Below are 14,638 nucleotides of genomic sequence, written 5' to 3' on the forward strand. Positions count from 1 at the left end.
TTAGCTTTTTAAAAATGGCTCCTGGTTCGCTAGATAATCACAGGACCAGGAGCCGCTTTTTCCAAATGTGTGGCTCCTGGTCCAGATCTGCTTATTTCGAGGCTTGGTTGGGTTTTAGTAAATGTACATGACCGGGCTAAGCTTGAAACGATGCTTTATTACACTGGTATAAACAAGATGGAATTATGTTGCCTTATACTATCTCATTCTGTCTACTAACCTTTGTATGTATACATTATAAATTATCTTACACCATGGCATGTTTGGAGTGGCATACTCAGGGAAATTTTGCCAAGGGGCACTCTAAGAAATTTTAAGAATGAAAAAAAAAGTGGAGTTGAGATCAATTTAATAGTGGTTCAGGACTCAAAATACATGATTCAGTTGATCATATAGTGATACTGGGATTCATTAGCGCCAATCCAGCTTGAAATGTGTGGGGTGGGGCAATCGACCTGAATTGTCAAAAAAATGCCCCCCCCCCGGATTGATGCCTATGCTGGGACATCTACATGAACCTGTCATTTTGGTCCAAATTTTGGTGACAAAATAGGTAATCCATAAAATTTAATTAAAAAACACTAAAAACAATCAGACATTTCATACAGTACAGACTATAATTGCAGTGTAATATTTCCTGGCAAGTCAAATTGTAGCTGTAAATGCTATATATGCCACCAGATTGTTTATAAAAATCACATGACTGAAAATTCAGTACGGTACATATCAAACACGGTCTATGTCAAAATGCCACAGCTTTTATGCTAATACTAATTAACAGGACGACTCCACCACTGATCTACATAATATGATACAATGCAAATTATCATACACGTTGTCCTCACTGAGGTCATTCAATGGTGGTTTAAAATATGTATCATATAAGAGATACAGGAGTAGGGTTGAAAGTATTAAAGGGGCACTGTGTGATATTGTATTATGAATAAGTTTTCTTACATTTCATATTACTCATTTTCACAGTTAAGTGCTTGGATTGGTTGCAGAACCTATCATAAATTGCAAAAGAATATTTGAAAAAGTATGTTTTTATTAAAAGTAATGATCAAAATATTTGTATAAAGCTCAGAAAATGTATATCCCGTGGCTTGAAATCACAAATCATTGATTTCCAAGCGATGAGACTATGAGAATGTATGAAATGATGGTGTTAGGCAGGTTATGACATGCATTAAAATAATAACAATTGTTAGTATTCAGGTTTTGTTAAAATATTTATTTAAATACTTTTTTCCATATTTTTATTAATTTTAAAATTGTCTTAATTAAAAATAAATGAAAATGCTGTTTCTGTACTCTTCTGTGTTTTCCGTATTTTCCCCCGTTTTCTGTAAACAGAAAACGTGCCACCTTGGCTAAAAACAAACTATATAACATGTTTTAGTATTCCCTCTTGAACCCAACTCAAATCAGAGACGCATGTCTACAATGCTCCGATACCACCGGGCACGTGCTTGTATTATCACAATGCCCACCACGCCCACTATTCTTCCACCGAGATGAAATCGGAGACTGACAATGTCTTCTGGCGGTGGCTTTTAACCCATTCTCTGCTAATGTTATGGGGAATTAATGTAGCATAATGTCATAATTGTACATTGCAAAATTAATAAGATTTGTTATAAGGTCTTAAAATGTCACTGCCCCTACGTGAATGTTGGTACTCACTTAAAAGATGCAAGTATCAGCAATTAAACTTCTTTTTATGGGTTTTTACTCTTCATTGGTGTTTTCTTTTAAAACACTGCAGGACGTTTATAATGCCAACAACTGCAAAAGCTGGTTTGAAGTAGCCACTCAAAACTGCATGGTCGTTGGGACAAAATTGGTATATCCATATCATAAATTTGCTAATATTTATTCAGGTTAGGTGTTATGTTACCTATGGAAATTGACTGTGTCATTGTTGGGGTTGTGAAAAGATGTTAGATTGAGAAATGTGCAGTGGTACTACCATTATTAAGCCTGAATATGTGGATATGGACTCAATTTTTAAAAATAAATTATTTCTCCTCAATTTAGTTTCTTAGTTTATATGGATATGATTTATATAAATGATAGAAATATTTGTTGTGTTGTTCTCATCATTAATAATATTATATTGAGAGTACTGGTATTAGGAAAAAGGAAATAGTTTGGGCAAAAAAGTTGATTTTTTTATTTATGAATGTGGAGACATCTGTTAAAACCCTTTCTCACATTTTTTTCTTTCCCCTTATGTGCTAGCTTCATTTTGGCCCTTTTTTGAAAAGACATAGGCCCGAACCCCGAGCCTCCCCACATAAATAAATGAGATATTTTACTTTCTAAATGCAATAAGCAAAGTAATACTACCAGTATAATACTACCAGTATTAGGAATACCCTGTTGCAACCACAAATGTTATTGTATATACTGGGTTTCATATTACCATCTGTATCCTGGTATAAAATTCATGTGTCATCATTTCTGTAATTGAAAGATTTAAAGATGTACAATGGCGTATTATGTCAAAAATATACTATGTTTTCTCCTCTTTTAAAATTAAAATGTTTTTTTGTTCACTAATATAGTGTAATCACACACTTCTTCCATCCATACAAATATCTTTTACAGATATTTTTTGCAAAATTAATGCGTATATTGCAAAAGGAATACACACAGCAGCTTCTTTGAGACATACCTCTTTGCCTCATCTCAAGCAAACAAGCAAGCAAGCAAGCAAGCAAGCAAGCAAGCAAGCATGAAACAGGATTAACTCTGCTTAGAGATGTACATGTATCCTATACTACATAGATTTAATCTGAGTTTGGTACTTTGATCATTAAGATATATGTTTATTATTACAGTATCATCAAAATTATATGCCATTTTGTTGCCATTTATTTCTTGCAGACCTCAGCCGCTACCAATCAAACAGCTCAGCAACAAGAACATCATTCGCATAGTCGCAGGTACGAACCACAATCTAGCCATCACCAGCAACGGACAGGTGTACTCATGGGGTGGGAATACGGATGGACAGCTAGGACATACAGGACAACTAGTACCAAAAAAGAATTAAGGTATTAAATAAAGCTGAGACAAGCACAGATTGTTTGTTCAAAATTAATTTTGTCGAGGACAGTTTGAATTAAAGCCACGCAAGTATATTATGTAAACAATTTTATTGCATTTTGTTAAAAATTGATGGCGTGAATACTAAAGAAAACAATTTTACAAAGAGGTAATCCACACAAGCTGTACTTTATCAGTCTATAATACCAAATTTATTAATTTGTTTTAAACAATTCATTGATGCTAGCACTGGTAGCATCCATTACTGCTTGTCGACATGAAGTCTGGAAAGGTGACCTCAATGCTGTGGGTGGTCTTCCTGTGCTAATGAATGGGACAGCATTATCCGTGGCTAATTTTTAGACCAATATTTTGGATTTTTTGGACTTTTTTCTAAGTTTGTGAGAGCATAACAAGACTCTCCGTCGATGGATTTTTTTATTGCAGTCGGTAAATATATTTTAAGTTAAGTTTTTCATAACATATTAAAAAGGCAGAGACCCCTGCTGTATAATAATTTAGTTAGTTTTGAGTAACTATGATGAATTGATATATAGACGAATCCAATTTCACGCATTCCTACTCCTCAATGGCAGCCATAGCTGCGACGGGGACCCAGCTATCTCACCTAAAATGTGAAATGATGCGGCCTTGGAGGGTATTTTAAACTGCATTCTATCACCCGTGTTACATATAGACAAAAGAATGATGACAGTTTACAACACAAAAGAATCTAACATCAAATTTTAAGCGGGTTTAATCCACCCAATTGGGCACTCACAACACCTGTTTGGTGCATGCGGGGAACCAAATATGGCCGACCAAATCCTGACCATGACTTGGCTCGTTGGATTCGTCTATATGTAAATGATTATGCTTTTAAACTTGATGGCATTAACACTTCAGGAAACTTTACTTTTTCGTTTTCCTTACAGATGCCCAACAATGCATTGGTATGGGATGCAGCAGCAGGGACTACACATACATTACTAGTAGCTGATGGTAATAGCTTCCAGCCTGATGTGTACTATTTAGGAAAACAACCAAGGTATAGTAGGGAAATTTATTGATGGTATTCTTTGGTTCGCCTCAAGTTCGGTTGTGTAGTAATGCTTTTTCATGCTTTCGTTGCAAGCGTGCCGACAAATTGACCTTGTATATGTGGGTGTACGCTTTGTGCGATTAACTTAATGTACGCGATTTGATACTACGACCAGCAAAATACGCCTACGTCACTACCGAATTTGAGGCGAAGCAATGTATAGGGAGAGGAGGGGGAAGGATAGAAGAGAGGAAGGTGACAACACATTCATTATTAGGCTATTCCATTTAAAATCCACACTACCCCTGTGGAAGATTTAGCTAAAGTCTGCCATAGAGGGAGTATTAATTTTGAATAGAATAGACAAGTGGGTAACTTCCATTTGTAATGCTCACTCCTGTTGTGGAAGGTATAGGTAAAGCCATTATACAGGGGGAGTATGGGTTTCAAAGTGATTACCTCTGGCCAATTACATTTGAAAAACATACTCCCCCTGTGGAAGATATTTCCAAAATCTGCCACAGGGTAGTGTGGATTTCATCTGGAAAAGAACATGGTAATTAGCTTCCAGCCTGATGTATACATACTATCTAGGAAAACCAAGGTATAGGCCTTGTTTCCCTGCTGATCAGTTATGTCAAAAAAATTGTTTGATTGGTGTAACCCGACCGACCCTAAAAGTAAGCCCTAGACTAAAATAATAAAAAAATAAAGAAATTAAAAAAAATAAAATAAATTTATAAAAAAGAAGAAAAAAAGTTCCAATGCCTTTATCGAACGCAATTTACAGCTTAAACAGTAAAATAAAAATCCCGACCTACCTACCCAAATTTTTTTTATGTTACTCTAATCAAACAATTTATTTTTTGAGGCCTTGAAATAGAATTTTCTAGTTTTGGAATTGATACTGTGTGACATATGAATACAATGGTTGATTAGACACTAAAATGGACATCATAAAAATGAAATTTGGCCATATTTGAATATAATAGATTAATATGATACTGACCTTGTGCCTACTTGTTACATCTGACAATTGAACAGGACAATAGATGACAACCTTAAAGCAAAGATCAAAATTTCTGCAAATTACCAAACAATCACAATAGTGTCATAATAAGGCCAAAAAATAAAATGTTGTGTTGCCCTCAAGTGGGAAAAATGGAAAGTTGGGTCGGTCGTTCAATTTTTTTTTTTACACCTTCAGTTTTTAAAAATCCCCACAAATATTAAATAATGCTTCTTCTATTAGGGACATGTCAATTTTGACTACTGGATACTTCGTCGTCCGTATTCCATAGTGGCGTATAGTGGGCGCCGCTGAATAAACAACTTTTCGAGAAAATCGGGTTTGAAGAAATGCCAATTTAAAATCGAGTTGTGTAAATCAGACATTCATTATATTTTGTAAATGATGTGAAATTTCTGTAGTAAACTAAATAGATTTTATTGTTATATATTTTCAAAAGAAATAAATACATACTATTGCTGGCAAACTGACAATAAAACTATACGTCACTATGGAAAACGATCAAAACGCAATACCCTAACCTTACGTTAACCGTGACGCCACCTCGGTCGCCGTGTAATCCCTATGGCGTTATTTTTCGTCAAGTTAGTATTCCATAGTGGCGATAGGTCCGATCTTACGCGTCACGCCACTATGACATACGATGTTTTTCATTTTGCCGATATTTCATAATTATAAAATGTGTATAAAAAGGGGCGTATGGTCGATATGCCACTATGGAATACAAAAATGTCACTTTGTAACTATACGCCACATTTAATTAATTAATTACTAATTAATTAGCTAATTATGACTGATGAGACTTAGAAAAAATGAAAGAGAACATCATTAAAAACATATGTGCCAATTTTAAAAAAAATGACCAAAAATCACTATACGCCACTATGGAATACAGCCGACGACTTGTTAGATGATCAATTTCAGACTAGTCTTTCAGTGAAATATTAATTTTAAGTGAAAAACAGTGATTTATTTGGGGTCGATCGCTTAGGGCAACACAACTTTTTTTTGGGGGGGGGCAAGATCTGATCCATCTGAAGGAAAATAATGTAGTAATTGGGAAATTGAAATACAAGCACCCAAACAACTATAAAATGCATTAAATGACAACTCAAACCTTTGAATCCAAAGGAATACAGGTGTGTCACACTAACAAATTGTAAATTAAAAAACAGCAAAAATGTGACACAACATCCAGTAGTAGGGAGTAAAAACAAATAAATACACAAAGTTAAAAACTCATAGTTTCTAAAAGACAAAAAACTTTTTCATGGGAGAGTGACTAGCTGTATAGTAAGAGAGGAGACCAGCTTCAAACTTGATGACCATGCAAGAAGTGAATATGCAGTGAAATATCAACATAAAAATCAACATTTGGTTTTGAAAAGCAAAACTTGGAAAATTTATTAAGCAAATAAATTCTTTTGGATATATACAAATCTTAGAATTTTTACCACTATGTGAATATAACCAAGAAGTAAGAAACCCAGTATGCTGTAAGGCACATTTTGTCTTGCTATCCATTGATATAAGCTCTTGAGGTCAGTGAGTTCATTGCTTTGAGTATTGTATAAAGTGTGGACATAAGTATTCAACCATTTAAGAATTGTGCTTGCTCTAACTAACTCTTAACAATCTCAGGAGAGTCTGCCAACACTAACAATATGAATGGTTTGCTGAAATGCTAAAAATTGAGAATTTAATGCTCATTTTGCCAACTGACCCAAATTTTGCATCGTCCAGATCATGAGGATTTTTTTTTAAATTATTTTATTTTTGGTATAATTATATGCTTATAAAAGCCTACATTTTTTAGGACAAAAGTAGATATATTTTGACGGAAAAAAACATGGGCGAAGCAAGTGAAAATGTGCAGGTTTACAGATTTGTGTGATTTTTAAGGTTATTTAAAAAAACCCAAAAAACCACTTGTCACCTTAAAGGTTAAGTAACAGAGTGGCGAAGGTATTCTACACAAAATATGAAAAGCTACTAGATAAAATTAAAAAGCAATAACAGTAAAACAACAATAAACAAGGGGGCTCAAATGGTACCTGTTCTACTTTAACCTGTACATGTTACATAAAATATAAAATTGGTAGCTGAAAGCATTGTTCAATTGGCTGTAATGACATGTGAGGTATAAAAATAAATGAATGGCACCATCTCTTACTGTTTGTTCACACCTTGCCTTATTGCAATCACTTACATCAGGATTTCATCAACCGCACAAAATTGCAATCATATGGCATTTACACATTGGAGATAGCTGTCTATGATCCCGTTTATACAGAGCCTGAAGTCGACTTTGACTTTGAACTCGACTTCATTTTTGTGTAAACAGGGTTGTCGTTATTTGAACTCAACTTCAGAAATCTACTTCAAATGACGACCCGGAGCAACATTTGTTGAATTCAATGTCAACTGGAATGTCAACTGCAGTGTAAATGATGAACACGTAATTTGAAGTCGACTTCATAATAGGTATTTGAAACATGAGCAAGTGGTGGTATAAAAGTCGAATTCCCAATTTGTTTTGAAGTCAACTAAACACCCTGTCAAGAAATAATGCTAATCCGTAGTTGCAGGTTGAATTTGATGTCGCAACTAAAGTTGACTTCTCTCTGTGTAAATTGGATCTATGGCAGGCCAAATCAGGAAAAACTTGTTTTTTTTTTTGTGTGTGTCTGTGACTGTGTTTGGACTTGTCACATGTGATCTGTTTGTTAACCCTCCCTCTCATTATCTGATTTTGTATTGTTTACAGTTTACAAGAGTTGAGAAGTGAAGGTCGCACACAGGGGACTCCAGACAGCCCATCATTGAAAGATAAAGAGGGCAAAAGAAGATCAGCATCCAGTATTGCAAAGGGGCCAACCATCAAGTATGCTGCCAGGGCTAAACAACCAGAAAAACTGGCATTTATAAGAAAGGTAACATTGTAAACATTCTACAGGGGTATGAAATTTCAGATTTTAAGCTGATTTCAGCTTTTTTTATTTGCTAACATTTACGTGTTTTCTTTTATTTTCAGCCCATATGTGACATGATCAAGGGAAATGAGTCGGATGTCGCTAATATTGATTTTGAGATATTGGCAAAGAAAGTGTTAAAATTCTTTTGTTTTATATTGTTTTCAGCGATTGATAAATTTACATAACTTCACAAAGAAAAGTCAGTATCAACATGGGGTTTTCAGTTTCTGAAAGCTCTAAATGTCCTCTTTAGAAACATGTGTAAAACTCATTTTCGTCCAGGGCCGACATGTGACTCATTCCCCTTGATCATGTCACATATTTGACGTTTTTACCCTGCTTTTACGCTGTTTTTCAGCTTTTTTTTAGTAATTCTCAGCTTTTTTGGTCTGAGGCCTCTCACACCCCTGATTCTATTAAAGCCATAATGTGCAATCTTATAATATGAAATTGGTTAATTTATTTCAAACCTAATTTTTCTGGCATATTTGTAACATTTACAAATGAACCAACCAATACCTAAATAGAATCAGCCAAATTTATTGTGTTTGTGGGTGAACAGAGCAGTTTGGAAAAAGTCATGTTATGACTTTAAATCCCCTATAGCCAATGGGGTTTCTTTCACTTTACCTTGTTATTTTAGCTTAAAATGGACAGAAATCCTTCTTGCAGGTGTTACTAATATTATTTCTGGGTAATTTTGACAGCAATATTGTACATATAGCTTTAACATTTCTTTTATCCTCTTGGCCAGCTAAAAAATGACATTGCACTTAATATTTATAATGAAGAAAATGAACCTGTTGGGTTTAACGACAACTATATTTAATTACATACATACAGGATGTATCAAAATGATTTCTACACATTCGGCAAAAAATGGTTCTATTGGAGTAGCCCGCCCTTCCCTAAAATTGGGCCAGACCCAAGACTTTTCAACAAAAAAGCACCCCAAACAGCACCCCAAAAAATGCTATAGAGGGCTCATCTTCAAAAAGGAATACAGAACACAGAAAGAGAGAGGTAAAAAAAAAACCCCTTTCAGAGTTGGCAAAAGTTGTTTTGTCATTTTGTGATTTATTTGACTGCAAGATCAAGTAGCAGTGGCGTAGCTGCCGGGGGAGCAGGGGCAATTGGCCCCCTGGCAATGCCTATTTGGGCCCCCCCCCCCCATAGCGCAGGGCAAAATAATAAAGGAGTGAGAGAGATGGAAAAAAGGGAAAAGAAAGAAAGAGAATCCATAGGCCAACGATAAAGGTGCGGATAGGATTTGAACAGTTTCAAAATTTTGTTAAAAATTGGACTATATTATATCAAAATGAAGTCGCTATCCCTTGTATTCCTTAAAAAAAATTGGGTCAACCTTTTTGAGGGAGGGGCAGCAAAATTTTTGTTTGGTGGATTTGGGCCCCCGCCCCATACAGACTAGACTTCTCCGTAGTCCACTTGCCAATTGTGCACTACTCTGGCTATTACATTTAAGCTTAAAACTCTGATTTAATTAATGAGTGCACAATTGATAGATTTTCACAACTGATCTTTTCAGTCACCGTCGCCCTCTGTTTGTTAGCTTCCCAAGTGGACTACTGACTTTGCCTTGAGAGTTAGGCCAATTTCTGGCCTAACTAAAATTGGGCATGATGTAATGCATCTTTAAAAATGAATCTGGCTTGTGATTGGTCGCCCAGATCTCGTTATTGTTTAAATCCTCCCGACGCTATTGGTACCATTATAACTATACATGGTACACAACTATCTAGGGAATGCGGCGCTTTTGTGCTGGTGGATGAACGTATGCATCTAGCGCGTATTGTACCACCATGCTTAGTCTTGTGGTTAGATTTTATTGATAAACAAGTATGATTGACAGTATGTGAGTCCCGGGTAAAGTTCTGCTTAAAAGTGAAAGTCCATAGTCGGTTTTTCGGATAATAAACTGGCAGATTCTAAAATTAGAATTGTTCAGTATTGAAGTGTCATTATAATTATGCCATTATGATATGTTGCATTCAATAATATAAGTCTACGTAGGGCCTATACTTTACTTTTACTGTCACAAATATAATTATATAGCCTAAAACTTTCATAACCATTTTATACTAGTATTTTGATGTACTAAATATCAGTATAATTTCGAGTTCAACTGAATGCGTTCATCATGATTAATAACATTTTATTTATCAAAAATCGACTATGGCATAGTCTACATACAGACTTGCCCCCCCTGGAAAAAATCCCAGCTACGCCACTGTCAAGTAGGCCTAATTATATACTCATTGAATACAGGAGGTGGAAAAAAAAATGAAATCTGACCACCCTTCCCTATTTTGTAATAGCCTGTTACTCCAATACAACAATTTCTTTTTTTGTTGTTGTTGTTGTTGTTGTTGTTGTTGTTGTTGTTGTTGTTGTTGTTGTTGTTGTTGTTGTTGTTGTTGATTTAGTTAGTATATTTATTGAAAAGCTTGCTCTTCTGCAACATTGGATCCTCCATCTTGAAATGTCAAGAATTTAAAGTTCTATGATCTATCATAACATTAATCTATAAATTAGGTGATCTTGTTTTGCAGTTTGATGTGGTAGTATATGCTTCTTTAAAAGCATACAAAGGTGCACTTGTACTTTGAGTGCATGCTTGCGATTTGAACCGGCGCCCAATGAAAATGTGCGGTGATAAAATAAAAATAACATAATTTGTGCAATTTTGCCAGTTTGCCAGCAAAGTTTATCTGCCCATCTAGTGCCACCTGTAATGAATGTAAACATACTTATGAGACCATTTTTGAACCATAATGTAATAATATAATAATATAATAAAGACCAGTGATTACACTGACAAAATTTCATCGATATAGCTCTTTCACTTCTTGGTGATTTCAAAAACCTTTGGATATCCCCTCATACATCTGGTGAGAACAGTAATCAGTTGCTTATGTTCACTCTCTATTTCAGAATGGTTGGGTCCAGGCCATAGCTGCAGCGGGAGACACATGCGCATGCATAGTGGACAAAAACGTTTCCGGGTTCACATCTATCTTGCAAGAATTAACAGCCAGTGAAAGACTAATTCATAACCAGTTATCAACGATCAAGTCTACCATTCTGAAGACTCTGCAAACTCCAGGTGATTTGTTCTTAAAATCTGAGACTAAGTTAAAAAGAAAAGTTTGTATGTGATGGCAACTCCTCACAGTCTGTGATTGGTTAATATTGCATAAAAGGATGGTTGATTCATTTGGTACCTTTATCGGAGAAAAGGAATGACAGAAAATTGCAAATGATGTTGGTACTGTTAGAAGGCAAAAAGCAGCATGTATGAATTTCAAATGGGGTTACCTGAATGAGTAACTCCTTTTGAAATCTACTCCCCCCCGCATTGGACGCATCAACATCTTAGCGTGTGTGCATTATTGAATCAAATTTCTCCCTCAACAAGTAATACAAAAAGCCTGTAAGTGTGGCTTTGCCAATTTGTAATCCTGCTGTACTTTTATTCATGTATTTTGAGTAGCACACTACAATAAATTATTGGACTTGCCTGTCGTCTATCACAGGGTAGAGAAAATAACTATAAACTAGTGGGCAAAAGTTAAGTACCACCATAAAAACTTCCCTTATTCTAAAATAAACGAAAGTTGTTTACATTTTCATGTCACCTGCTGCACGTACTGCAAGATGGTGCAAGTATTGCGGACTAGATATACGCATGCAATTTGCTACGTGCACCTCTACAAGCATGTTGCGCGTTATCAATACACATGCGATTGTCCAATCAGATTAAGTTTTTTTAACTAGACCATTCCCACTGACTAAGAATATAGCATTTATAAGCATTACGTAACAAGTAACCAATTTAGCTTCTCTTTTTCTCTCTTTACTTTAGGGAACAAACCAAAAGATCGGTGACGTCCTATAAACGAAACTAGTTTCGTTTAGGGGAGGGGGTAAAAATACTCGATTACGTTTGTACAAAAACATCGGTCTGAAGAATGTGTCATTATTATTATTATGTCAAAATTTTCAACATTTCATTATTACGTTTCTGGCAGGGAGGGAGGGGTTCGGCTGAGAAAGAAACTAGTTACGTTTATAGGACGTCATCGATCTTTTGGTTTGTTCCCTTACAGAAACCCACAAAGCTGTAGAAAACACCATCTACAGTGAGCCATTCAGGCTTATCCTAGACTATTTCAGCATGGTATCAAGCGGGGTAGGACAGAGCAGTGCCCAACTCACCAACATCGTACAGAAGAACCAATACTTGGTAGACCTGGTCATGCTGAAGAATGCTACTGAGTATGTTGCTTTGTACGAGCAGTATGCAGTGCAAGTGTGCAATTTTCTGACAATCGGAGGTTTTGCCCATATTGGAAAGATATGCAGGTAAATGTGATGTGTTTTTTTTACGGATTGAAGTTTCTAGGTTGGTGTGTTTAAATTTACCAAGTCATCGTGTATAGAGGTGCAAATGGGCTATTCCATTTAAAATCCACACTACCCCTGTGGAATATTTAGCTAAAGTCTTCCACAGAGGGAGTATAAGTTTTGAATAGAATAGAATTGGGTAACTTCTATTATAAATACTCACTCCAGTTGTGGAAGATATATGTAAAGCCATAATACAGGGGGAGTATGGGTTTCAAAATGATGAACCCTGATCCGATTACATTTGAAAATGTACCCCCTGTGGAAGATATTTCCAAAATCTCCCACAGGGGTAGTGTGGATTTCAACTGGAATAGCCCAATGATGAAGACAGAATCTGACATTCAGCAAGAAAGTTGGATAAGACTGAGGTGTGAACCCTCGTTTATGCGGATATCTTGCTTCAGATATTCTTACGGATGCAGGGAGTACCACATTTTGGTGCCAAATTTTTGGACTTAAATTTCATCATATGTTAAAAATTAACAATGTAAAGAATATAAAAAGTTTAATAAATGGAATGAAACTGATGTAAGGAATCCAATTAATTAAGTTATTGATAGAATTTGGGAAAAAGTGCCTGACTTTGAGAGAATCACAAAAAATGGATTTTCCACCAAAATATTTTCAACCACCTAATCTTCACTTAATTTATGTCCTTGGCTCTGCCTCAATTCTATTAATGAACTCCTAATTTGCACTTAGACATGCAAGCAGCAAGAGCTATTATGATAAGGTTCGCTTATTTGCGATGCGATCAAGCAAAATGAGTCTGATGTTGATCAAAATCAAAATTTAGTTTTCAAATTCATTACATGAGCCATTAAAGCTTTATTTTGCTGAAAACCCCATCATAATTAGACTTATCGTTCCTGCGATATGGTCATTTTAGTGTTGCTCAGAACAATAAAATATAAAGGAAGTTGAATTATAAAATTGGCTATATCTCAAAATCAATATTCCCGACATTTGACTCATTTTGCTTGATCACATCACATCTATGTTTGTTGATTATTGGTCTATTGCAGCTGAAATCCATACACCCCTATGGAAGACATAACCTTAATCTCTCATACAGGGGGTGTAGAATTCAAATAGAGTCACCCATTCAGGTAGCCCCATTTGAAATTCACACTCCCTGTATGAAAGATTAACGTCATATCTTCCATAGGGGGTGTATGGATTTCAAAAGAATAACCCATTTAGTGGAGCAGTTTGACAAAATATTTTTGTGCAGGAATTCTCTGTTGTTTTGAAGACCAAGTTTGTTTTGTTCGTTTGTATGTTTGTTTCAGCGAGAGTCTGTCCAAGCATGAATCGGTCTTCTGCGAGCTGTTAAATGAACCAGAGAAGCCACCCAGCTTTGGCGCACCTCTACGCACTCTGATGAAACTACCGCTAGATCGCATCAAATGCTATGCCTATTTGCTTAAGAAACTGTCCGAATACTATGCCCAGGTAAGTCATCTGGTATTGTATCATTCATACATAAATTCTAGCTAGTTCATTGGTCGATTGTCATTTGTAATTTTTACCATCAGCCTCTCTACACTCGCTGATTTAGTTATAGGGTGGATCCCAAAATGTGAAGTTTGTCAAGGCAAAACATGGTGTTATGTTGATGACAAAATGAATTCCCTACCTTAAATAGGTTTTTGAAGTAATAGAAAAAATGTATGAGTAAAATAAAAAAAAATATTAACTGCCTTAAATTCATGCAGTATCGTGGAAATATAATTACTTGGTGAAAGATGTATTGTCCCAATCATCACTGTCCCAACTTGTGCAATGGAACATTTCCCTTATGGATTCACTCATATTTCACAATTGTTCATCACTGTTTAACAACAATGTGTCCGGGTCGTCTGTGTGCATGGTTTACTTCGCGAGGGCTGCCCGAGCAGAGTATACTGGAAAGATTGGCATAGTGCACACCGACATCGCCTGGCTAATAAGTACTTGGTACACCAGAGATACTAAAATCAATACCCGGGATCGATACACGTGAATGTGCTATGCACGATTTTGATATTCAGATGAAAATCTTTGGATACCGGGGTAGAAAATGATGAATATATCCCGTAAATGATTTCGCCAAAGAAACCAGATGTG

The 14,638-nt window shown here is 35.7% G+C and overlaps 1 protein-coding gene across 1 annotated transcript in view; it reads left to right on the top strand.

Annotated features, from left to right (window-relative positions):
* The window catches only part of LOC140168274 (alsin-like), a 145,415-nt gene that overhangs the window by 21,103 nt on the left and 109,674 nt on the right, over positions 1–14,638 (top strand). Inside the window, 6 exon segments of the mRNA XM_072191629.1 lie at positions 2,893–3,056; positions 3,985–4,102; positions 7,894–8,059; positions 11,054–11,225; positions 12,229–12,484; positions 13,822–13,984. Of these exon segments, the coding sequence (XP_072047730.1) occupies positions 2,893–3,056; positions 3,985–4,102; positions 7,894–8,059; positions 11,054–11,225; positions 12,229–12,484; positions 13,822–13,984 (1,039 nt within the window).

Source organism: Amphiura filiformis, chromosome 13 (genome assembly GCF_039555335.1).
Source record: "Amphiura filiformis chromosome 13, Afil_fr2py, whole genome shotgun sequence".
NCBI lineage: Eukaryota > Metazoa > Echinodermata > Ophiuroidea > Amphilepidida > Amphiuridae > Amphiura > Amphiura filiformis.